Source organism: Pyrus communis, chromosome 9, assembly GCF_041283825.1.
Source record: "Pyrus communis isolate YQ-2024b chromosome 9, ASM4128382v1, whole genome shotgun sequence".
Taxonomy (NCBI): Eukaryota; Viridiplantae; Streptophyta; class Magnoliopsida; order Rosales; family Rosaceae; genus Pyrus; species Pyrus communis.
The window spans coordinates 15,542,904-15,566,993 of record NC_142573.1 but is presented as its reverse complement, the minus strand read 5'-3'; the positions used below and the strand labels follow the sequence as shown (position 1 = coordinate 15,566,993).

The 24,090-nt window shown below is 37.7% G+C and overlaps 2 protein-coding genes and 1 pseudogene across 10 annotated transcripts; 1 reads left to right on the top strand and 2 right to left on the bottom strand.

Annotated features, from left to right (window-relative positions):
- Positions 1-4,099: 4,099 nt before the first annotated feature.
- On the top strand, positions 4,100-9,546 carry LOC137738916 (centromere protein C-like; annotated as a pseudogene). Its single transcript, XR_015966312.1, has 14 exons — positions 4,100-4,239; positions 4,688-4,807; positions 5,487-5,677; positions 5,763-5,812; positions 5,900-5,985; positions 6,680-6,882; positions 6,964-7,052; positions 7,137-7,239; positions 7,397-7,527; positions 7,673-8,400; positions 8,485-8,647; positions 8,728-8,869; positions 8,974-9,081; positions 9,247-9,546. The product of XR_015966312.1 is annotated as a centromere protein C-like (transcript).
- Positions 9,547-9,763: 217 nt separating this feature from the next.
- Positions 9,764-14,114, bottom strand: LOC137738913 (uncharacterized). Of its 5 annotated transcripts, none has more exons than XM_088699629.1 (6): positions 13,843-14,096; positions 13,463-13,515; positions 12,195-13,296; positions 10,532-11,433; positions 10,386-10,442; positions 9,764-10,131 (listed from the first exon to the last, which is right to left on the bottom strand). In XM_088699629.1, exons 3-6 carry the CDS (start codon positions 13,159-13,161, stop codon positions 9,886-9,888), a joined length of 2,172 nt encoding a protein of 723 aa, XP_088555755.1. In that variant the 5' UTR covers positions 13,162-13,296; positions 13,463-13,515; positions 13,843-14,096; the 3' UTR covers positions 9,764-9,885. The 5 variants fall into 5 exon arrangements, with proteins under 5 accessions (XP_088555755.1, XP_088555756.1, XP_068334484.2 ...); XM_088699630.1 differs by having other exon boundaries at positions 13,463-13,510; positions 13,843-14,073; XM_068478383.2 differs by lacking the exon at positions 13,463-13,515 and having other exon boundaries at positions 13,843-14,114.
- A 3,329-nt stretch (positions 14,115-17,443) lies between these two features.
- Positions 17,444-23,508, bottom strand: LOC137739983 (protein MLN51 homolog). 4 transcript variants are annotated; one of them, XM_068479754.2, is made up of 12 exons: positions 22,587-23,508; positions 21,404-21,509; positions 21,108-21,307; positions 20,167-21,017; positions 19,718-19,838; positions 19,269-19,391; positions 18,925-18,980; positions 18,754-18,799; positions 18,530-18,601; positions 18,374-18,449; positions 17,907-17,998; positions 17,444-17,811 (listed from the first exon to the last, which is right to left on the bottom strand). In XM_068479754.2, the coding sequence occupies exons 1-9, from the start codon at positions 23,108-23,110 to the stop codon at positions 18,544-18,546; spliced, it is 2,085 nt and encodes a 694-aa protein (XP_068335855.2). In that variant the 5' UTR covers positions 23,111-23,508; the 3' UTR covers positions 17,444-17,811; positions 17,907-17,998; positions 18,374-18,449; positions 18,530-18,543. The 4 variants fall into 4 exon arrangements, with proteins under 4 accessions (XP_068335855.2, XP_068335854.2, XP_068335858.2 ...); XM_068479753.2 differs by having other exon boundaries at positions 17,907-17,995; XM_068479757.2 differs by having other exon boundaries at positions 17,907-17,995; positions 21,404-21,506; positions 22,587-23,481.
- Between the last annotated feature and the right edge of the window lie 582 nt (positions 23,509-24,090).

The following is a 24,090-nucleotide window of genomic DNA, read 5'->3' as shown; positions in this document are numbered from 1 at the left end:
GCGCCAAATTTTGCCACGTGACACAGTAGAAGAATTTTCAATTTTGTTTACTGTTGAAAATCCAACGGTCCAAATCAACGAAATGTTGGGGCACACCTTTTGCTTGCATGACGTTATCGTCAACGGTAACCATTGCGAGCAAACTAAGGCCTGGTTTGGTATTGAGGTGATTCTGAAAAAAGCTGGTATAAAAAAAAGCTGGGAGCTGTTTTTGTGTTTGGTAAACATTCAGCTTCAGCTTTTTTTCACAGTTTTGGGTGAAAAAAAGCCAAAAACAAGAAGTGGCAAAACCCAGCTTTGAAAAACCGGCTTTTTTTTCACATCTGTTTTATATAAAAGTTTACCAAACACTATAATACTGCTTTTTTTTTTTTTTTTTTCAAAAGCACTTTTACAAAAAAGTTTACCAAACACTCTGCTGCTTTATTTCATAGCTGCTTATTTTCACAACACAACAAAAGCAGTTTTTTTTTTCAAAACACAGCAATACCGAACCAGCCCTAAGGTCGCGTTTGGTACGCGGGACGGGACGGAACAGAGTGGGACGAGGCGTTCCGTCCCACGTTTGGTGCGCCTAAAATGAGTGGAACGCGCTGTTCCACGGAACAATTTTTGGATGATTTTTTGTTCCACACCCCCACCCTGGAACGGGTTGTTCCATGTCTGTGGGATAGAAATTTCCAAATTCAAAATTTACATCAAAAATCATATAACAAACCCTAAAAACTATCCCTCTTCTTCTCAGCCGTCGTGTTCCTCCCTCTGCATCTTCCCTTTCCTCCTCATCTTCTTCCCTGTAGCCTCTTCACCTCTGCATCTTCCGTGTAGCAGCTCTGCGAACCTTCCTCCTCATCCTCTTCCGTAGCATCTTCAGCTCTGCATCTCCGTTCCAGGTTCGATCTGTTTTCGTGTAGCTCTCGGTCTCTCTTTCTTCGATTGTTCAAATGTTTTTTATTTGTTCTCTGTTTATGTATTTGTTCTCTGTTTATTTGTTCTCTTTTTATTTGTTCTCTGTTTGTGTTTGATATTTTGTATCAACTAGAGTGCAGCAAAATACTAGTTTTTTTTGGCGATTTCTCATCTGGGTCTGGTACATTTTTTTCTTTGGTTTCTGTTTCCGCTTTCAATCTGTCTTTCTGGACGGTCAGTTTGGTCAATTTGGTGTTTCTTGGATGCCTTTGTGTTCTTGATTGTTGAGTTGTATGGTTCTGATTTTGTTTCTTGAGTAAATACATATCAATCTGTAATTTGTATTTTGTGAAATGGGAAAAAAAGGGGATTTTTGGGCATCAGGGTTTTGGTACTTTGATCTGATTTAGGTTTTCTCTTTTGAGGTGCTTTTCTTGCTTTCTGGGCAACAGGGTTGTTGTTCCTGTGGGTGTTTGCTTGAAAGATAAATCTTTCTCCTTTCTATCTCATAGGAAAGGTAAGCAATTTGGGTTTTGTTGACTTTATCATATTTGTATGGATATTGATTTGAAGTGAGTGAGCTGGTTTTTGTTAATGCCTTTAGGTCTTAGTGGATTTCAGGATTTAGCTGTTCAAGTTGATGTCGGTTATAAGCATTAAAAGGTTGATGTCGGTTATGCAAGACTTATTTTCAAGCATGATGTTTATAGTAGTGTTTGAACATATAATTACCAAAAGTGAGATGGCAGAGTGCAGCCTGTTTAAGATAAATGCTGTTATATAAACATTTTCAATTAGGCTTCCATATACCGACAATACAGAGAATTATATTTATGTTGATTAGGAAATTTATATTGGAAAAATACAGAGGCTGCTTTGTGCTCCTGGGATTCCGAGTCGACCAAATACTCTAGTTTTGGTATAATCATTGGATATCAAGTCCTAAATGTGTTTGCTAGGTTATAACTCTGATTGTTTCTTGTTAACAGTGAAAGAATAGGGCTCCATTATGTATGTGCAAATGCCTTTTATCTTATTGTCCTGGGCTTTTGGTTTAGGATTTAATTAACAAGTCATGTCATTTAAAGGCGTATAAGTTATGGAAAATTAGAAGGGTCTCGCTTGAGCTAAAAATGAAGTGGTATAGAACTGGGTGGAGAGATAGATAAGTAGAATAGGTTGTAAACACAAAAAATTCCAACTCCCTTCCAACACACGCCCACCCCCCAACACACAAATGTCTTTAGACTTGGACGAGGATCAATCCGTGGTGAGCTGACCTAGAAGCATAAAGGGCATCTTGGCTGCATAAGCAGTATCAGGTGTTTTGATATATTTATTTCTTGAAATTGTTTATGGCTAATCAAATTGAAAACCACAATTTTAGCTTGAAGTAATCATGCCTGTAATTGGATTGTAATGACTAATGATTTTTGTCTTTGTGAACATTTCTTTCAAACATATCTTGTTTCCAGAGCTGTATTGATTTATATTTTTGTAAATATAGCAATTGGAGAAAAACAGGCCCAATCTCGTTTGCAGCTTTCCAAACCATTGATCCCCTAACTGACACTCAGACAACCCTTAGAAAGCCAAAACAGTTTCGTGATGTCATGCTCAAATCATCTGAACTATGCCATTGTAGTGGAAGTCTCAAGTCTCAGATTCTTCCAATGATCTGTTTCTCGTTAATCATTTAATGGTAAAATAGATTGGTTGTCTATTGTTTCAAGTGCACTAGGAATCTATGACATTGTGGTGGATAGTTTTGTTGCTGGATTACTTGATATTGAAGGAAATTAAACTATTAACCATGAAGGGCTACAAAATTTCTGTTACATTCTAAACAGTTTAGTAAGATTACTCTCTTCCTATTGAATGAACTAGGAAGTAGCGTTTTTTTAGATTCCACTGTCTACCATGTAACATTCGCCTCCTCTATCCATACCCCTTGAATGTTTTGCAATTTTTCAACTGTATTAAATCATCTATTCTATATGGTGGTCTAGTGAAAGAACTTTGAGTTAGAATCCCAACCTGCATCCATTTGATTCGAGACCTAGTTAAAACTTCTTTTCTCTTTCTTTCAATTTGTTAATACACTCTATCAAGGCCTTAATCTGCTCACCATGTTCCTCCCAATTATCATGGAGGCAACCCAAATAATGCATTAGATGATCAATTTCCTCCCTTCCTCTGTTAAATTTTCTTTTACTCCATTTCATCAAATTTTCACTAGAAGAGTTTAATTCTCGTTGCCATTTCTCCAACCATCCACACCTACTTTGAATACTCCAGCTCTCTTCAACAATTTGTTAACTTTTGTGTATATATTCCTGTATTCTTGGGATTCGTAGTTTATTATGATTTTATGTAAATTATTTATTTCCTTAGTGATAGGATTGTAACATCTTATAAATCCATCCTTAACAACAACAACCCACAATTGAAAGGACCAAAATTAGGGACTAAAAATTGAATTGGGGTGTGGGTTTTGCAATTTGCACAATAAAATTTGATGGGTTTGTGGTGAAAATTCGAATGGAGGTGTAGAAAACGGGAAAAATTACAAATTTTAAAGGGGTTTGCATGTGAAACACAACATATACCTATTAAAATTTGGACCAAGAAAAACAAATAATGGATAATAGTGTTCAAATTTGAACAACTTATTAAAAAAAAAAAAAAAGAGTCATGTCCCGTTCCGCCCATAAAATTGTACCAAACAACAGCGGAACATGGGTATTTTAGTCATTTTAATCTTTTGGTTCCGTTCCGTCCATGTGTTACCAAACGCAGGACGGAACAACCGTCTTGTTCCGTCCTGCGCTTACCAAACATAACACAGAACATCTGTTCCGTCCCGTCCCGTCCCGTTCCGTCCCGTCCAAACGCTACCTAAAGGCACGCCACTTTTTGTCCCGATAGTTCAACGGGCTACTGCCAGCAACCCAACTGCCTCCTTCTTTTTGGAGCGGTGGTGCTCATTTTGTTTGGTTGGGTGCAATTTAACCCAATTGCGTGGACATTTGGAGCTCCGTTGGACTGCTCGTATAGCGATGAGCTTGTCCAAAACCGTTACTTAGGGACAGGTGTCATCAATCCAATCAAGCGACAGTTAAGCGACAGATATAATGGGAACACAAGATCCAAGCTCGGTTAACTCCCGCTCAAGTTGCCTCCTCCGTCTCGCAGACCCCGCGAGAACGACTCAGACGGTCTCGCCTCCGTCGTCTCACTCCTCCTTTCTCTATCTCTCTGGAATCGATCGACCTATCGAAGAGGATCGACCTATTCGAAGAGGATCGACAGATCTGAAATGGTTTTTAGGTAGGTAGCTTCTGGGCACTTTTTTTTTTCTTTCTATATTTTTCTAAATTTCTTTCCCGTTTCTGAAATCAATTCTTGCTATTTCTTCTCGGTATTTGCTGAAATTTGTGTTCAATTAGTATTAGAAGTGAAATAAATTGTTAATTTTGACCGCATTGACAAGGGTTTAGGGCTTCCGAGAGCTAGGGTTTAAGGATTCTGTAATTGTTAATTAAGAATTCTGTATCTTTTAGCTGCTTCGATTATTTGTTGTTAATTTTGTGGCAGAGTGTTATCATCTGTTTCGATTATTGCCGGTGCAACAACATGCTTCTTAATTAATTAAATTACACAAAACAAACCCTAGACCCTGTATTTCTCTACTAGGGATTTCCCTCCTGAAAATTGAAATGTGAGGGAGAAAAAAATGAACGAAGCTCGGAGCTCTGATCCATTGGATCCGCTGCAGGGTTTCACAGGCCTCTCCCTCTTCCACCAGAGCTTCAAGGCCATCCCAGACAGTTCAATTTCCATTCCCTTAGATTTTGACCTCAACCTTCAAGCCATCCATTTCCAATTCAACTCCACGGTACTTGGTCACACTACTCTACTCCCCAAAATTTATATTTGAGATCAATATTTAGTTTGGGTGAAAAGTTTTCAGTTTAATCATATTTCTGCTTACTGTGAGTTTGTTTCGGGGAAATATTGTTTTTTCTTTCATTTTTCGAAATTTTTGTTTTGATATTTTTTTTAGTTTATGACCTAGAAATTATCGGATTAATAATTTCATTTTTGTTTGGAATCTTGTAATTTTGTTTTTATTGTCTAGTTGATTGAGCTCAGTGTGACAATTTTGATGTGTGTGCTTAAGTGAAGCCTATATTTTCTGTTGCTTGCTGAGAAAACGAATGGAAATGGTATAAATATGAACTTTTGGCACTTTGTAAAAATTTTGAAACTTGGAATTGGGAAGACTATAAATTTTACCAGAGTTTGATTTTCCTTTTCAGAATTTTGGGGATATTAACTTTGGAAAGCTCATCATACTATTTATTTTATTTTATGCTTACATTTGTTAAAATGCAACAAGACTGAGAACCAATTAATTACTGACTTTATATTTTAGTATAAGGCAATACCGATTCTATGGGTGGGTTCAGGTTTCGTCTCAAATAAAGTCATTTTGTATCTGATCTCTTGTGCAGTGGAATTTTATCAGTGGGTGGAATGCTTTCGTAGTTAATTTTTTTCTAGTGTTTTTTCAGGCCTCACAAGTTAAACTTGTAGATCAGGTGAAAAACATTTTAAGTGATACTTCGAAATTCTGAAGTCTGGTATTCCACAAGCTAAACAGAATAGTGAAGTTGTTCCTGAAAAGGCTGAGTATAATCCCCTAAAAAAGAATACCAGCCTCCGGTCGTGAACTTGCTCGTTTTTCTGTGAAGCCTAATTCCAGGTAAAGTGTATGGTTGGTGCTTTTGATTTTCTCAAGAGTCACTTTTACAGCAATAGGTTGATATTTGGTTGTATTCATTTTGCAGTCAACCTAATATGTGTTCACTACCACCTTTTGACATCAGTCGGCATGAGAGTAAGTTGCACTCCCTCTGTGTTCCTGAATTTATGCTACAAACCCTTGTGCAACTGTAAATTTTGATGCTTTCTGATCGGTGCACAGATGCTAGAAAAGGAAAAGAGAATTTGAGGGGTGGTGCTGCGTTGGATGCTGATCAACAAGCCATCCTTATCCGACTCAATTCCATGGTACTTACTCACAAAATCTCCATCTCATTTTGTCCCACTAACTTATTCTACTATATCAAATAAAAGTTTAAGTTAACTTTTATTTCTTCTGAGTCTCAGTTTATCTTGGGCAAATATTGTTTTTCTTAACATGCTACCTTTTCCAGTGTATTTATTCCTTAATATTATGACCTAGAAATTTTATGAGGGGATCAAATGTCTAGTTGATTGAGCAAAGTGTAGTTATTGTGATCTGGGTGCTTGAGTGAAAACTGTAATCCAGATTGGTTGCTGGGAGAACGAATGACAAGTAGATAAAAGCATTTTAATATGAGCTTTTTGACACTTTGTTTGAATCTTGGAATTTGGGTAGTCTGAAAATTGGAGCGTGTTGAATTTTTTCCTTTCAAAGTTTTGGCAATTTTAATCTCGAGAAAGCCCAGAATGCTATTTATTTATGATTAGGTTTGCTATATTAAAGAAAAGCAGACGGAGGACCAATTGATTTTTCATTACGGAATTTATATCTTATCATCTCCCATACAGTGGGGAACTAACTCTGTAAGTATGTCCTCATTATAGGGTTAATTTTTGCCTTAAATAAAACTATAAAACCTTTTTATATTAAATCACTGTTATACATAATGCAATCACTTGTACACTGCAGTTCAATCACAGAAGCAATAAAAGTTAATTCTTATGGTGCTTTTTTCAGGCCTCACAACATAGTCCAAGTAAACTTAATGATCAAGTGGAAAACATTGCAAGTGTTACTTCAGAAATTGTGGAGCCTGGTAATCAACAGGCATTGAAACAGAAAAATAAAGTTGTTCCTGAAAAGGCTGCGAAAAGTCCCCGACAGAGAAGACCAGCCTTGGGTCTTAAACATGCTCGGTTTTCTATGAAGCCTGATTCCAGGTAAAGCTTACAGTTGATGCTTCATTTTATTAAAGTATTTTTACTCTTTTAAAGATAGAGGTTGATGTTTTTTACATGCAGTCAACCTAATACGAATTTGCTAACACCTTTCGATCCCAAAAATTATAAAGACCCAGAGGAATTGTTCAAGGAACATGAAAAATATGAGAGTGAGTTGCACCCCGCTTGTATTTCATAATCTTTGCAAATTCTAGTCCAACTGTAAATTTTACTGCTTTCGGATTTGTACACAGATGCTAAAAAGGAATTAGAAAAGCTGAAGGGTGGTGCTATGTTTGATGCATACAAGCACAATCCATCCCCAATTAAACGAAGCCGTCAACCATCGATTATGAGGTAATAATAAATTTTATTTAATGGCCAGAAAATATATATTTTCATCTATTTGTTCATTATGCCTGCATTAGGATCTAGCACGCTTTTTTATTTTTTTTTATTTTTTTATTTTTTTATATTTTTTGTTATTAGGACAGCAGTGTTTTTTATAATGCAGAAAGCGGGCTAAGCACAAGCATTCCTATCCGCTGATGGATTTTGAAAGTCGTGAGAATGGTAGTCCACTGAACCATTGCTCACAAGTAGAACCTAATGAAAATGTTACATGGGAGGAGATGGATTTAGCTGGTAAGAAAATGCTGTTAAAAAGGTCTTTTAGTATCTACTGTGAATCATGACAAATCTTTGTGTGTATGCATACATAGATACATATTTTCCCTTTCCATCCCCTTATTATTCGTTCCTTGGGGCATGATAACTGTGACCATTACAGGTTCATTAGCTGAGGAAGTGAACGATGGAAGTTTTGATGAACTGCTGTCTCTAAATACTGAATGTCTAGAAGGTGATGAAGCAGTCACTCATGTACAGAAGTGTTTGAGGATGAAACCAATTGAACCAGAGAAATCAGACCTTCCAGAATTCCAAAGTATGACAAACATAGATAATTTGGTAAAAGGGTTAATCAGTTCAACAGGTGTGGAACATAGAAAGCGGGCAGAAGGGTCTGTTCTTTTTGCATCTCCAACATCACCAAAAAGCCCTTTTGCTTCGGTTCTGGATTTGCATAAGAGAATTTTACATTCAAGTCAATCAAGCGATCTATTTTCAGCTCATGACATTGATCAGTTGCCAGTAACAAATCCTTCTTCGGTTGAGAACTGTGACAAACAATCTGAGCTGGTTGACATGGGAGAGTGGATTACTATTTCTAATGAGTTGAAGTCACATTTAATTGAACCAAGTGACAATGTTGAAGTTGCCGAGATAGGTCCACCTGACATGGATTTTGAAGAATTCAGTCATGCATCAAAAAGATCTGCGAGTGAAGATTCAAGAAAACATGATGCTAGAATTGAGTTTGGCTCAAGTGGATCTCACGTTGACATTGAGGATAACATTGGAGGCAGTAACATGCATAACAGGGTTATAAATGATACATCAAGTTGCCCTAATGCTGATACAGATGCTTGGGACAATGGGGACAATGATGGGGATGAGGTCTGTTTACCTCTCGTCTTGTTTTTACGTGTTTTATTTATGTAATTATAAACTTTTGCTGATTTTGTGATGTATTATGAGAAGATACTGGTCGAAAACGAGCATGAGGAAGCAGTGGCTAGTGCGGAGCCTGAACTTTATGTGGCAGACTCAACTTTGGGAAAGGCGAGCAGCACTGTGAATGACAATACACACCCTGATGCTGATACAAAACAATTTGGACTCTGGGGCTAATGATGGAGACATGGTCTGTTTACCTTTTTGGCTTGTTTACATTTATTTTTGGAATTGTAAACATTTGCTTATCTGGCGATTTATTATGACAAGATACAGGTGGAAGACAAACATGAGGAAGCAGTGGCTAGTGAGGAGCCTGAACTTAACGTGGCAGACTCAACTTTGGAGCTGAACTCACGCCCACAGAGAAGGCGGAAGAGTAGGGAACTTTCTATGAGGAAAAGTCTAGCAGGTGTTTACTCATACATATGTGACATCATGTAAATATCCAATTCTGCTGCTGCTTGTTTACTGCTATTAATTAATATTCATTGTGTTTGAATATCCACTTCTCAGGGGCTGGTACAACATGGCAATCAGGTGTTAGGCGAAGCACGAGGATCAAGACAAGACCTTTGGAGTATTGGAAAGGGGAGCGGCTGTTATATGGACGTATACACGATAGTGAGTATTTTGTGTGGATATTGTTGGATCGATCACAGTTAAAATGCTTTTTGTTTTCATTTTTGCATTTACTAGCCCTCGCACGTGTATCTGGTTGCAGTTTCACTTTCTATTACGCATAAGAAATACACGAGTAAAACAAGTTAATTGTATCGGATATTGCAGGTTTGGTAACAGTGATCGGGATTAAGTACGCCTCTCCAGAAAAGGATAACGGAAGAGGTCCTCTGAAGGTGAAGTCATTCGTATCTGATGAATACAAAGGGCTCGTTGAGCTGGCAGCTTTGCATTGACATGGCTAATCACGTAACAATACAAGATTTGAGATATGTAATGGCGTTTCTTGTTAGTTTCATCCCTACGAACATTTTTTCGTTTTAATAAATGTTCGTCGAAGTAACCAGTGCTGCCTGTTGTAAAAACTCACTCTCCACGATGATCAGCATATGAAAGGTGGTTCTCTCATTGCCCTTTTTATCTTCAAATATTTTCTGTTTCTGAGACTCTAAATTGTTGAAGGCCCCTTAATACCCTTCGTTTTTCTTTATCCGGCGTTACAGACGACATCAACTTTTATGGAGCCATATGATTGTTCATCTTCATTTTTGAACTAACTCAACCAAGAAAGAAAGAAAAGAAAGGAACAACCTTTCGAACAATCAAAAACACTCGCACAAGAAAATATCGAGTAATTGTATCGTATCGATTAGCCGGAGTAACATACTTTGCATTAATTCCACACTCGCAGCATTCTCTAAAATTAAGAAATAAAAGAATGAGAATGTCATCTTACTGGTACATGTTCTATTTGGGTCTCATGCACTTGAGAAGAACGTCTACAAATTTCTTGTACATGTGCCGCTTTAAGTACATCCGCTCTACCTTTTCTCGTCCTTTCAGTCCCATTTGCTTCCTTAAAACTGGGTTCTTAAGATAAAGCCGAAGATTTTCAGCGAGGCCACGGGTCCCGGATTGCCCCACAGGATGAAGCAGACCTGTTACATTGTGTTCAACAATCTCCTTTGTGCCTCCAGCTTCTGTTCCAACCACCTGCTCAAAGAAAAAACAGAGGAATTGTATTTGATCAAATGACCGAGATGTATTCGTGAGGCCATTTCGCTTCACAGAGGAATGCATAAAAGTATCACTGTTTTTCGTCATTGCATAGCCGATTCTGAGATACTGACGTTACGTAGTTGTTAGAAAAGAAAGATTATGCCTTTGCAGATCTAAGGTTTGGTTAGCAAGACTAACTGTCAGCAGTAGACTTAGGATGAGGAATAAAATCAACTTGTATGTCATACCGGAAGACCAAATGCCATGGCTTCAATTGTCACTCTCCCAAAAGTTTCTCCCAGTCCCTGTGCACCGTTTGACAAATTGTGTTAGTTCTAAATGACATGGAATAATTGACATACAAGCGTAAATCAAGTTTAACAAGATGGATCACCTGAGAGTTCATTACATAAACGTCAGCTGCGGAGTATAATGCGGCTACATGTGTGGTTGCTGGAGTCCACAACACTGACTTTGACAAGTTTGAATGCTGAGACAGGAATCCTAAAAGTTCTTTGACATAAACGACCTTATTACTCTTAGATCCAACAGAACCAACAAGAAATTTAACAGACCGTTTGAGTGTTCCTCCTTTATCTGACAACACTTTCCTCTTATGAGTGACATCGAAAGTCAAAGCACCTGTACCATCAACAGAGGTATAGAGATTACTTAATGGAAAAATATTCTTCTGGGGTTCATTCAACTGGTCATCAGATTCCCTGGACGGTAGTAATCCATTTGATGATACACCATCTTTCAATTCTTGTAACAAAGCTCTCAAGTGATGTTTTCTACCCAAGGTAGAGCGGGCTTGGCGCTTACGTACTGGATTTTTTATCTTAGGATTATCTTTCAGAGGTTCTTCAATCATCAAGCGTGCTGAGTCAAGAAGCAAGAGCTGCCCCTTTCCAGGGTTTATACTGCTCAGAGTCATCACAAGCATATCATTATCGGTTAACCCCATTTCCTTTCTGACTGAGTCTCGCAATAACCGTCTCTTCTCGAGCATCTTCTCAGTACTAGCAGATGGAGTATTGAGTGAACAAGCTATGCCAGCTACAAAGGCCAGCTCATCATTAATAGAGAGCGGTACAACGGCAGGTGGAGACCTAAGGTTAATCTTTTCTTCTACACACCAGTCTTGCCATTGTTTAGACTCTGATTCTGATAGAAAAGCCAGCATTTTCACTCGGTTAAGCACAACCTTCGCGTGATCAAAGTATTCTCTCCGGTTTTCCATGATCCACCAAGCAATTTGACTTGCACCAGCTGGAAAATGATCCATGTATTGATCTGAAACAAGCAAACCAAGACAAATCATATCAGCTGCAAATTCAAGAATGGTTCTTCTGTCCAGTCCCAAAATAGCAAATATGAATGTCACTTAGTTTAAAAAAAGTTTTAATACAAAAACCCACCAATGCAAAACAAACTAATAAAGTGTTAAAAGGAATTTATGTATATACAAACTACTGAGGGAATACTGATTTCAAATTTATATCTGATGGCTTGCACAGAAAAATAAACGATGCATAAAAACATCCTCAGAAGGTAAAGGAAACCAGAGCATAATAATAACTTAGTCGATGTCATTGTTATCCTAGAATGAAAAAACCCGTCTTACTTGCAGAAAACATGCATAGTTCCCACATCAATCTGTATGAAAGTAGATAAGAGTATTGGAGGACAGTACATGGTTTTCAACACAGGATAAATTACTTAGGCAATATATGTTGTTCCATCCACACTGTGCTGTAACATTTACATGGAAATCACTCTGGAGATTGGAGTCATCGGACCAATTTAACATGTTGATAAATATATGTTTTTACATGTATAACGTGTACTGCATGAGGCTAAAAAGGTACTGAAATCTGTAACTACACAAGCACAAGACTCGATGGTAGATACAAAATCAATCCACTGGCTAGCATAGAAACATTGCAACATGTTATTACTGGAAACAATATGGAGGTATTGATAGTTAATGTCATACACTTCAAAAATTTTGAGATCAGCAAATGTATTAACTTAGTTCTTAAAATGGTTCTCACCAATCCATGATGCACACACTGCCGACCCGGCGATGACAAGATCTGCCTTCATAGCAGTTTTGAAGCTTTGTTTTTCTTTATCCTCAAGCACCTTGATTCTTCTCCTAGCTAGCTCTGGCATCAAACCACCCTTCTTGCTAAGAACTACAGCAGAAACCATGGCTCCACAGCTCAAAAGCTCTGTTGCTAACTCCATCATAGAAAGTGGAGCCCCAGTCATTGAAAGTTCATGGAATATTAATATAAATCTCCTAGACCAAACAAGACGTGCAAAGTCCCCCTTCCTGTCACAGGTTCCAGACCGCGTTTTAGGACTCCATTCTAAAATTCGATCCTCTAGAACGCCAAATGGACCAACAAGCATCCCATAAGTAGTGTTTGTCTTAGGAAGGTCCAATTCCTGCTCCTCTGTCTCATGGCTATCAACCTCCATTGCTTTCTTCTGATTACCTTGCCCTTTACCACGAAGACTACGAGCTCCTTTTTTACTCCTCTTTTTTGGACTTGCGTTTCGATGAGATGAAACTCCATAATCCTTTTTTGTTGAAACTACACGTATCCTTTTACCATCATCCACCTGATTTTCGGCGGTCTCATTCTTAACTTCCACAGAACTGTTGCTGGCAAGCAAATCTCTCTGCATATTCTGTTCATTGTCTGAGTTCCCATTCCTTGCTTTATTTCGAAACCCCAAGAAGTTATCCTTGTTATTGCTATGAGCCCAACTGGACTGAAAATAAACTCCCAGATAAGCCCAAAGAGTAATCAATAACAACCAAAACAATACCCGATTGCTCCGAAACCACTGTACACCACCACTACTTCTACCTTCTTTTTGTGGAGTACGGCTTGAATTCAATCTCCGAAATGAAGGAGAATTTCGAGGACTCGATCTTCCTGACAATATAGACTTGAAACTTCCAATTTCCCTCGACGGTTTATATTCCACTCTAGTGCTATCCTCCATTGCTCTTTTTAAGTATTTTACAACAGAAAAAAGCTCAAAGCACACATTCTTCGAAAATCATCAGATTCTCTTTTAACAGCTAAAATACCTCCAATAACACTCAAACAGCTCAAATTTTTACAGTGATTTAAGTTTCTGCAACAATTAAGGATACAAAAAAGTTACTTTCTTTATACAGAAGAATGAGCAAATGTGTAGAATTAAAGACGCAAAAATTGCTTCCGGAGCCAAAAATTTCCTCAGCTGTCAGCTTCTTTAAGTTCTTAAATAGCACACCGACTGAAATTTTAATCTGTTTAGCATTACTTGGAAATCCCGGCAATCGAACGGAGTAACTGCCTCCAGCATTCTACCCTAAACCCAAAAAATCAGCACGCAGATTCTATGTTAATTTAACATCCATATCTAGGTCTGAAAATAGTATCACTGTAATTTGTAAAATCTCAACCAACTGGCAAAACACAGGAAAAAAATATCGATTTCATGTAAATCTTACCTGTCTGTACTAAAAATTAACAAAGTAAAAAATCAAGATCCAAGTATTTTCATTTCTTTACTTTCTCGGTCTTCAAAGTTATCCGATCCTAATTCTCACTAACTTGACAGACTTGAGTCATTTTCTTTCTATCCATTTTCTCGGCAGCCAAACAGACCACAAAAGATTGACTGATTACTACTTACCAAGAAACAAAGCAATTACATCAGAGCTCCTTCTCTTCCAAATGGTTTTTTCTTTCTTTCGGGAAGATTCGGTAAGCAAATACGAGCTTTGAGAGGAGAGAGAGAGATTATATGGATTTGCTGTATGCTCTCGCTCCGCAGCTGCGGCTCCGAGATCTCGACGTTTCTTCTTGAGAGGGAGAGAGAAGCACAAGTTGCAGGGTGAGTGAGTGTGAAATGGCTGACAGGTTTTACAGACAGTTGGCATGTGTCTCAGCTCTCTATATTTTTCCAACACAATCTGATCGCACGTGCGAGTCTGTAAACGGATTCGAGAAGCGGGGATTCCCTGCGGCACTTTCTGGCTATTGGGAGGGCCATGAGTTTGGGTTACATGGACCGCATTTGGATCCAACCTGGATTCTCTTTGTGAAAATTCTAATAGTTTTGACATTTTATTTATTCATTTTACGTCGTGCGGTAAAAACTATTTTAAAATTTTTATTTAAATTTAAACACAAACAATTTTTAATAAAAACTAACCTCTCAATGTATCATAAATGGATAGATGCGAGGACCTGTAAAATCTGCACAAATAAGATGATCTTTATCCACGTGGACGATAGTGCCTGGATTTTGGTCTGGGTCTTCTTCTTATTGACCTTCGCTGAATAGAATTGTAACGGGTCCCACGGAAATGTCGGTGGGGTCTCACAGCCAATCCTGGCCCTTCATCTGTATTGCCCTTCTAATAATCTGGCCCCACAAAACCCCTTATAAAAACTTGCGAGTGTTCCGCAAGTGGCGGCAAGTGTCCGTTATTTTGGATAATTGCACGATCAAGCCTTGATTTCTTTATTTTGTCTGCGCTAAACCAACGTTAACGTCAGTCGTTCATGCATATTTGTATTTTAACGATTAGTGTATGTCATTTTTATCAACCGTAAACGACCCATGCGGACAATTGGTGTTAGCAAAAAATTAATGCTACGAAGGCTAAATTTGTACACAAAATTTGCAAACTAAATTATGTGCCACCAATAGAAAATGAGCACGTTTATTAACGTTTAAGTAATAATTCAATCATAAATTTCCATGTCATTTAGTTTACTAAAGTTTATCTACAAATTTGGTATTTCTAGCATTACTCTTAGCAAAATAGTTGTGTACATAGTTAAATTGTTGTATTTCGTAAATATATTTTTGGTTTAATTCGTATTTACACAATGAATACAATACATATAGGGATACAACCATGTAAAGTTGTCAATATAAATGCAGTAATTCCTAGGGCTTTATAAGGTAACTAAGCCCCTTTCTAAGTACCTTCCAAATCCAATATATCAAAACTACACACACATCCAGATAGTTGATTTTGTTTACAAAAGTTAACACTAATAATAAAGACATAACACAATCTGTATACCAGAAATGATTCTAACTAGGACGGTGCCACGATGGCGGCACGTCTTTCTGGTGCGTAAGGCGCGTGCAAACTCGTGGCCTACTCTAAGGGTTTTTGGTGTTCTGAATCACGCGGCACCCTTTGTTTGTGCAAATTTGAAGCCTAAATGGCAATTTTGGATAATTTTTCATAGAATGACTACTAGAAAAGCTTAGTTAAGCTACATGTCACATCCAAAGGTTTATTAGAGATTAAAAGGAGTCAGACAAGGAGCCTAACGAGGAAGGACGCTATACTTACCTGTGAGTGGATTTCTTCGAAAACTAGGGTTTACTTTAAATGACCAACAATATGATTAGTTTAAATGATATCTTGATACGATTGGTGATTTATTTTCACCACATGTCTTCATACATATCGTATAGTTATATACTGTAGTAGGTTTATTGCAGGTACTAATATTTCTAGTAGAGGTTAGATTCACTAGTAGACGCTAGTCATCGATCAAGTAGATGCCATTTCACTTGCTATACAACTTGATTGATATTGCGTGTTTGATTGAATTACTTTCTTTGATATGACGAGCGTTGTGTGATGTGAACCTTATTACTATTATGGTAGTATTATTATTTATGTAGTTTTCGACTCTATATGTGATTTCAAAACGGGAGTTAATATGCTCAAATGATTTTAACTAGATAAACTTGGTTCATTCTCACTTGGTTTGTTGACCCCTCAAGACATAGCGAGAACAAGGAAATCCGTGGGATTGACAAGTGGGCTTGCCAATGAGGTTTTCACTTACAGACTTGGTGATGGTTCCTCTACTACAATATTATCTAATTTGTAATATTCACGTAATCTTACTTTTAATTATGCACTGCACTACACTTTATTGTGTTAATTGTTATGCAAACTACTTTCTACTGAATTGATGTGATGTGATAATAATGGGATTGTATCCCTAAACATGTGTTCCCAAGTGGGAAGGTTGATTAGCATCGCTTAGTAGTTTACTTTTGAAATAAATAAAGAACATTTTAGTTCAAATTCATTTGCATCATTATTACCTTGCGTTATTAGGTTGACATTGTGACGACATCTTACGATGGAGTTATATCTTATGTATCAAGCCAACAGCCCAATGAACAATGTTTTATGGGATCACAAGCTTCACTAAAAATAAGTGGACAAAAATGCTCCCTCAAACAAAAAACTTCAAAAATAGTCCAAAATAATCCATCAAATGTGGTAGGAGTATTTTCGTCATTTTAACAGTAATTTTTTAATAATTAAATTTTTTTTATGTACAGTTTTTTATTTATTTATTTTTATAATTAGTACCTCACAATAGACTAGCAATAATGTGATTCAATTAGTTGTTCATTAAATATTATTTTCTCTATTTTTAAACACGTTCAAAACATTGTGTATAATACCGGTTATAAAAAAAAGTTTTTCGCACGCATAATAATGTGATTAAATTAGTTGTCAAATGATTATTTTTTTTATTTTAAACAAACGATATTATCTACACTAAAAAGGAGGGGGGTGGACTTAGTCTTACAATGGACTATTAATAATGTGATTCAATCAATTGTTTACTAAATATTATTTTCTCTATTTTTAATTTAAATTCAATAGAAACCGATTTTATTAAGTGAATTCAGCTGCTTTGATTAGTTTATGAGGAATTTCTTCTAGCATGATCTAATATTATTCATTTACTTCAAATATTTAACTTTTCTTCTGTTAATTTATGTATATAAATACATTTAAAACGTCTAAATCGAACGTAGCACATAACGACCTCGTAACTTTTGATTATCGAGGACAGGCATTAATGCACATATATATATATGGGCATTTTGGTATTTTGGTTAAACAAATCATTGTCATTCAGGTCAGGTAAGCAGTCAATGTCAGATTTAATCGTTAAACTTGTATCATGTTGTCCATTTCTAAGATTTAAGTACCCATTAGCATCCAAATCATGCTGCAACCAATATGCCTTCAAATCTGCGACGACCTTCGATCGGGAGGCGGATGGTCGAGTGCCCTGGCCGCTTCAGACCACACAACCCAGATCGAAGGCTGCCGCGGTCGCCGTCCTTAGACCGGGCCACTTGAAGATGTCATTTGCTTCGTTCTCACCAGAAAAAATAAAAAATAATAAAAAAATAAAAACATGGATTACCGATGACACTTGACAAAAAATTTCCAATTAAACATAATTAATTCACTTATCAAGGCAAACAGTGATCACATTATCGACAGTTCAATAATCCAAGAAACTCTACCCTTCAAATATTCAAGCAGCTAAACAAGGAAAATAAACTAACACAAAGGCCTTTCAACAATATAAATAAACAAAAAAACCAAAGCATTTATATATGTTAAAAAAAAAAAAAAAAAAAGAAAAAAAAGAGAACCTTTTGAAACTCCGACCGACGGAACTGCTGCTGCTGCTGCTGCTGAACAATTCTTTGTACTTTTTTTTCCATTTTCTTTATTTAGTAGTTTATGAGGAGGCCCGTCTTCATTTCTCACGAGCTTTTCGATAAAAAACCAAACCACAAGAAAACCTGAAAACAGCAAAAGAGAAGGTATCGCACAGCTGTCAACGCCAATTCACAAGGACAAAATGTTAAAAGTTATTTCAATTGAGACCGTTTCCTACCGAACATGTAAACAAGGAATGCCACCCGTCAAGCCGCAAATGTTGATCTTAGGTTGAGTACAGCATGAGCAGGTGTTTGTCATACATAACTGCTAGAACAGGGGGAACGGAGAAACAGAAGAAAACTTTGTCAAATACAACTAAATAATATCACAAAGCCGTAAAATACATTCAGCAATATGACGATAAAACTTTATCAAATCTTCCCGATGGTCTAAGTACAGAATAAGAAAACTAGTCACAATTGTGGTTGTAGTGTCCAATTCTCGACAATACAAATAAATGAATTTTAATTCTCCACCTACAGGCCTTTCCAAATTATTTAATTGTTCATTCGTGTTTGTTCATAAAACATAGAAGGCCATTACTTGTGGAAGAAATTTGAGCTATCCATATAGAATTATCACTTTGAGGTGTCAAGCACTAAATATATGTAAAACCAAATTAACGAAAGACCAAGGCCCTACCTAAGATATCTTGGAACACAGTGGCCCAAAGTGCCCCAGAACATAAGCTGAAGATCACAAAGGGCTGAACGAAGGACTGCATCACCAAATAAACACAACTTAGAATTTTGTGACTCCCAATACAGCAGAAAATTTAAATTCGGGCAAAGATGGAACCTTTATCTGCTTATTCAAACAAGCTCCGTTTTATTTTGAAGTACTTCACTGGCCACATTCATCTGTGAGTATCTGTATGTGAGAAGAAATAAAAAACATTCAGATTGCATCAAAAGGTAGAAACCTAAACTATGCACCCTCACCACTCTAACCGAACCCTGGATAAGTCGAAGAAAGTCTGGCATACAAATAATTAGCGCAAGAAAACATGAGGTATGACTTGCCTGCGAGGCTTGTTTTGTCGCTGCCCATATTCATCTCCCGCAATCTCTGTAAAAGAAAAAACTATGTTAATACCAAATCATAACAATAAATTAAAAGTATTTAATGCCCAACTCAATGGCCAAGAGTTAAAAAAGTAGGAAGCAGAGGCAAAGTGTAAGATAATGCTGTACCAGGCTTTTGTGAAGGCTTCCATTCGTTATTGGTTTTATTTGAATTTTTCTCTTTGCTGCAAATTAACGAAGATTATTTAGAATGGTAGATAGAGATGTTAAATAAAATATAGGATCTTCTGACCACGTGGCAATAAAAAGACCACTTAAACAATTATTTCAACTTCAACAAGGGAAATTTAACCAAGACAGACAGTTAAATAAATAAACAGACAACAAGAAAATAAAAAGGAACCACATAATATTAAACGAGACAAATCTAACAAACAAGCTAAGTAAAATATGATACAGGAGAGGCCATTATCTCAGAATCAAAACTATCAAAGAGGCACCAAACCACCAACCTCAAGGAACCCACAGAAGATGTTTGTCCTGATGGGCGAGCATGATAAGAACCATCAACAGTAATATAGGGAGGGCAATATGTTGCCCCCAATGCTCCTGCAGCACCCGCCAATACAGGTAACCTGAAAAAATTCAAACAATTACCACCATAGATCTTTCTCAAACTAAAGGAATCATCCCTTTATACTGAACTCCATTCTCATAGCAATATTTGAAGATATTTTTCCAAGACAGATACGACATTGAAGCAGTTCCTACGCACACAGCAATGAAGTATAAAGAAAAGATATTTGAATATAATTTTCTTTATAGCAGACAATAATTTCTAATGCAAAGTAGTCAACCACTAACTGAACTAAATAAGATATCTACTTCCCATAAACAAGAAGATCTAAAAGAAGACAAGACAACAGATAGAACCATACTGACATTAAAATAATTCCCATACCATGTCATTTCGCCTGAATTTCCTAAACCGCCAAGTTGTGGCTGAGCAACATATCCAGGGAATGCCATGCCAACAGCAGGAACTCCCATACCCCCAGTATGCTGGCCACCAAATTGCATGACTGCACAATCATCGAACCAGATGAGATCTCAAATCATAATCTATTGAAAGCTTAAGTGTTAGAAAACGAAACAAGCTAACATGCACTAATAATTTAGTCTCTATATTCTAGCTACTGTCAGTCACTGTCGATAAACAGTTCAGAGAACAACGTGGTATAATCATAAACAGTTCAGAGAAGCAGTGAAAATGTTTTCTTAGGTTACAGTGCAGGGCAAAAATTGGTAATTAGTCTAGATTATGGTTTATTTTTCATTTCTACAATTAAGGGCAACTCTAATTCTGGAGAAATTGATAACCAGAAAGGTAATCCAATCCAATACACTTACCAGGCAAAAAGGCTGGAGCACCAGGAAAGTTAATATCTCCATGATTAACATCCATACTCCCAGTGGGTCCCATAACCGGAGCTCCGCCATACGTAAGAGTGCCCCTTCCACTACCCTGAACACTGCCTTTTCCCTTCGCAACCAGGGCACCTTGAGATTTACTTGAATCTGAAGGTGATTCAACTTCTTCCGATTTGAAGGAATTTGATGACATGGTTGTTTTGGGCGGAGAGGAAGCTTGAGATCCACTTCCAGGGCGTTGTCCCATCTGCTGAGCAGGAGCTTGCAGAGCCAGTTGAGATCGATTTTGAGCAGGATTGCGCCGAACAGCATGGAGATGTGTTGATGGAGAAGCTCTTGCCATTTGGTTCTGAGACACTGGTTGATAACTCATCTGTCCTGGGATAACTCCCCTTCCTTGAACCCTAGACTGGGGAGCTTGAGTGGTATTTACAAATGACCCAGAAGGTGACATTTGTATGTTAGTCAAAGTCTTCCCAGCAGCTGGGTTGATAGAGTCATTAATATAAAGCTTGTCCATATCAACAGATTCAGCTATATTCTTCCCTCGCACCAATGCATTGGTTTGGGGCACATTGAAACTCTCCCGCATGACAGAAGACCGAGCATTTCTCTTACCACTCCCAGACTGTACATCCCGCTTTTGGGTAAGAGTGATGTCTTTATTGGAACTGGAAGAACCTGATGGGTAAAAAGGAGGAGAAGCTGAATTCAAGCTTGAGGCAAAGACATTTTTCCCAGCAAAAACTTGGTCAGATTGTGCATTTGAGTTGGGAGTAAATGTTCTCTCTGAATTACTTTGTATGTTTTTCTCGGCAGGCCTTCCAAACCTGAAAATAACATCAATGTGACAGTTAATTATAAACAAATCATAGAATAACAAAGAAAGTATTAGTACCATAAGAATCCGTTGTACTCACTGCTTGTTTTGTGTTGGCTGTGCCTGTCTGTTATTCCTAAAAGCCGGTTCATACCTCCTGGGCCCTCTCCCTCTCACACCCTTGGATACCTGTAGATTATTATTGTCATATTCTTTAGACCTGTTTCCTCTGGTACTCCCACGATCAATACCTCGGTTTCTTCCGCGACCTACATAAGGACCCTTCAAAGGTTTCTTTCCCTGCATTAGTAAGCATTCCACATAAGAAAGTCAGATGAGAGATGAAAAAAGATCTGTAGAAATATTCTGCAGTATGACCATGTATACAACTATTACCTCTTCGTAGTGCCTTTCCTGCAAAGTAATCTCTTCAAACTTATCATGCCCCCATTTCCTTTCATCTTTGGACTCCCACAGCTTCCTTCCACCATGTGTTCGCCTACTAAGAGAAGAATAATTCAAATTATTACAGTGCTGTACACCATAACTAGACCCATAAAAACTAAAACCAATGAGAGGCAATTCCAAAAAGGAAACTTTAGATATCAATTTTAAAATAATGTTATACTGTAGGAACCCCAGAGTAAAATACTAGGTTTGGCATAGAAAGTTTGGATGGGGTATCACACAAGGAAAAAGCAATTATGTCCATCCATGTTTTCATTTTATTTCAATATTAAACAAATCAACATATAATCCACCAAAATTTCCTCAACTTTTATGATACAAGTAACCACAGCATCAAAATAAAAATGGCAAATCATTGTTTGACACAGCAGTCATGATGAGCAAATGCAGTACTTTTTTGTTCTTTTGATAGCAAAGACTGGGACAACAAAAAGGAGGTAGCCCTATAGCATCTGTGGGAAATTCAACTTGAGGCCTATGCTTATGAGGTGCATCTCAACCCGTCCAACAACAGGACAAACCCCTGGGGGTTGTGAGCCATTGTGGTGTTCACAAAACTTTGCCAAGTGTGGCAATGCAAAATAAAATAATGGATACACAGAGAAGAGATATTGATTTACACTAACTTGCGATAAAGCAGCGTCCAATTTCGCGCACTAAACCTTATGAAAATCATAAACAATCACTTCCGTGTAGGAATGAAACTGCGATGTCCACATCTATACAATGAAAGTGCAGATGATGTTTTAAGATCAACTAAATTCTACCATAAATCCTTTTAACCAATTCCACTGTTTAAACAAAGCTTGCTTGAGTGAAAAACACACCAAATATGTGAGGTAACTATCACCTTGGCATGTCCAAGAATGTACTTTCAACCAAAATAATTTAACTAACACAAAACACATAAGAAAAGTAAACTAATGGGTAAGACGAATAACATTAATAAATAAATAAAAAAAGGAAAAAATGCCAATGGAAAAACAATGATACATAACGAAGCCACCACCACAGCTGCACAAATTTACTTCCATAGTACAACAGTACAACTCCCACCTGCAAAACTAAACCTACATTCACACTGAAGGAAAATACAATTATAAATAAATACCTGTGCCGACCACCAGAATTGTCCCTGAAACGGTCATCATGCATATAAAATGCACCCGCTGTCGGCACTGCGAATGGCTCATTCTCCTTCTTCTCCTCCCCTTCTTCGACCTGATTACCCCCATTCCCATCCACGGACCCTTCCACAGACCTCCGCCCATCACCTTCCATTTCCTTAACAGCCAAAACCTCAACCCTGCCACCTGTCTCGCCTTCACGGCCGCTCTCCTGATACCCTTCCAAGTCCTCTTCTTCCACAACTTCCTCCTCAACCTCTTCTTCTTCATCAATCTCTTCTTCTTCATCCTCTAGTTCTTCGTCATCATCGTACTCAGCCGCCCCACCCTGATCATCCGATTCATCGGAGTGAACCACGGCCCTTGGATCCACCCTTGGCTTCTCCCTCACCTCCTCTTCACCTTCCTCGTCATCGCTCGCCGCTGCTCTCCTCCGCATCGCCAGAGATCGCTTCGCTTCCTCCGGATCACTGTCATAATCCGCATCCTCCTCACCCACCGAAGCCATCAATTCAACTCTAAACCAACAAAAACCCTAAATCCCAACCAATGAAATCTCCAACAAAAAAAACCCTAAACAATCCAAGACTTCCCCAACAAAAATCAAACACCAACCGCACAAATCTTAACTCAGATAAACCCCAACCTTCGTGGAAATTCAAACGCGAATTCGAAAAAACCAAAGCCCTCAATCAAAAACCGGTAAAGACCAAAATTTCGCGGGAATCAACCCCAAATATGTACATTACCTTAAAATCGAAACCCTAGGAGTTGGAATTGGGAAAAACTAGGGATTTGTGATCTTACCCGTGAAAACCCTAGAGAGATTTTGGGGCTTTTGGACGACGATGCCGTCACAAATTGAAAGAGGAAAGACCTGGAGAGGAGTTAAGATTTGGATGAAACAGATAATTACGGAAATATCTGGGGCAGTAAGGTTGTTGTGCAGGGGTATTTTGGGAATTTCACAAGTTGTAGTCACTAGTCACAGACTCACTGGTCTGGAGAGGGAGTGAGGCGTCAGAGACCGACGCGAGGTAATTTCCATAACTAAGCATGAGATGCCTTGTTCTCACATGTGGACCGGCTTACGTTTGTTGGGTGCTCTCAACCAATCAATTTCTGCCATTTTTGTATCTGGAAAGTCGGGGTGTGATCCAAATTCAGCATTTTTTGTTTTTGTTTCTTTTCTGGATTTTTCCTTTTTTTTACCTTATTTTTCCTCTCTCAGAATTTAAAAGTACCACTTAATATTACAGTTTAGTAGTATTCAACTTTATTTGTAAGTAGGAGATTTTATGTTCGATTCTCGGTAAAAACAAATTTGAATCACATTATTGTTAACTTATTGTGAGGTTAGGTCTATCTCATATCTCCTCTATTTAATATAGATAATATCGTTTGTTTAAAAAATAAAAATTCAAAAGCAATTTTATATGAGTAAAGAGAAAAGGGAAAATGATATGATTGCTTTATCCAATACCAGAT

What these genes read in the sequence shown, in the direction of transcription:
- LOC137738913 (XM_068478383.2), bottom strand. Translation starts at nt 13,161, where the DNA reads ATGGAGGATAGCACTAGAGTGGAATATAAACCGTCGAGGGAAATTGGA. An exon ending in TTTATGTAATGAACTCTCAG is followed by an intron (nt 10,443 to 10,531) that starts GTGATCCATCTT and finishes AACGGTGCACAG; the next exon opens with GGACTGGGAGAAACTTTTGG. An exon ending in CCATGGCATTTGGTCTTCCG is followed by an intron (nt 10,132 to 10,385) that starts GTATGACATACA and finishes TTCTTTGAGCAG; the next exon opens with GTGGTTGGAACAGAAGCTGG.
- LOC137739983 (XM_068479754.2), bottom strand. Translation starts at nt 23,110, where the DNA reads ATGGCTTCGGTGGGTGAGGAGGATGCGGATTATGACAGTGATCCGGAG. An exon ending in TCTTCTGTGGGTTCCTTGAG is followed by an intron (nt 18,981 to 19,268) that starts GTTGGTGGTTTG and finishes GTTAATTTGCAG; the next exon opens with CAAAGAGAAAAATTCAAATA. An exon ending in CGACAAAACAAGCCTCGCAG is followed by an intron (nt 18,602 to 18,753) that starts GCAAGTCATACC and finishes TCTCACATACAG; the next exon opens with ATACTCACAGATGAATGTGG.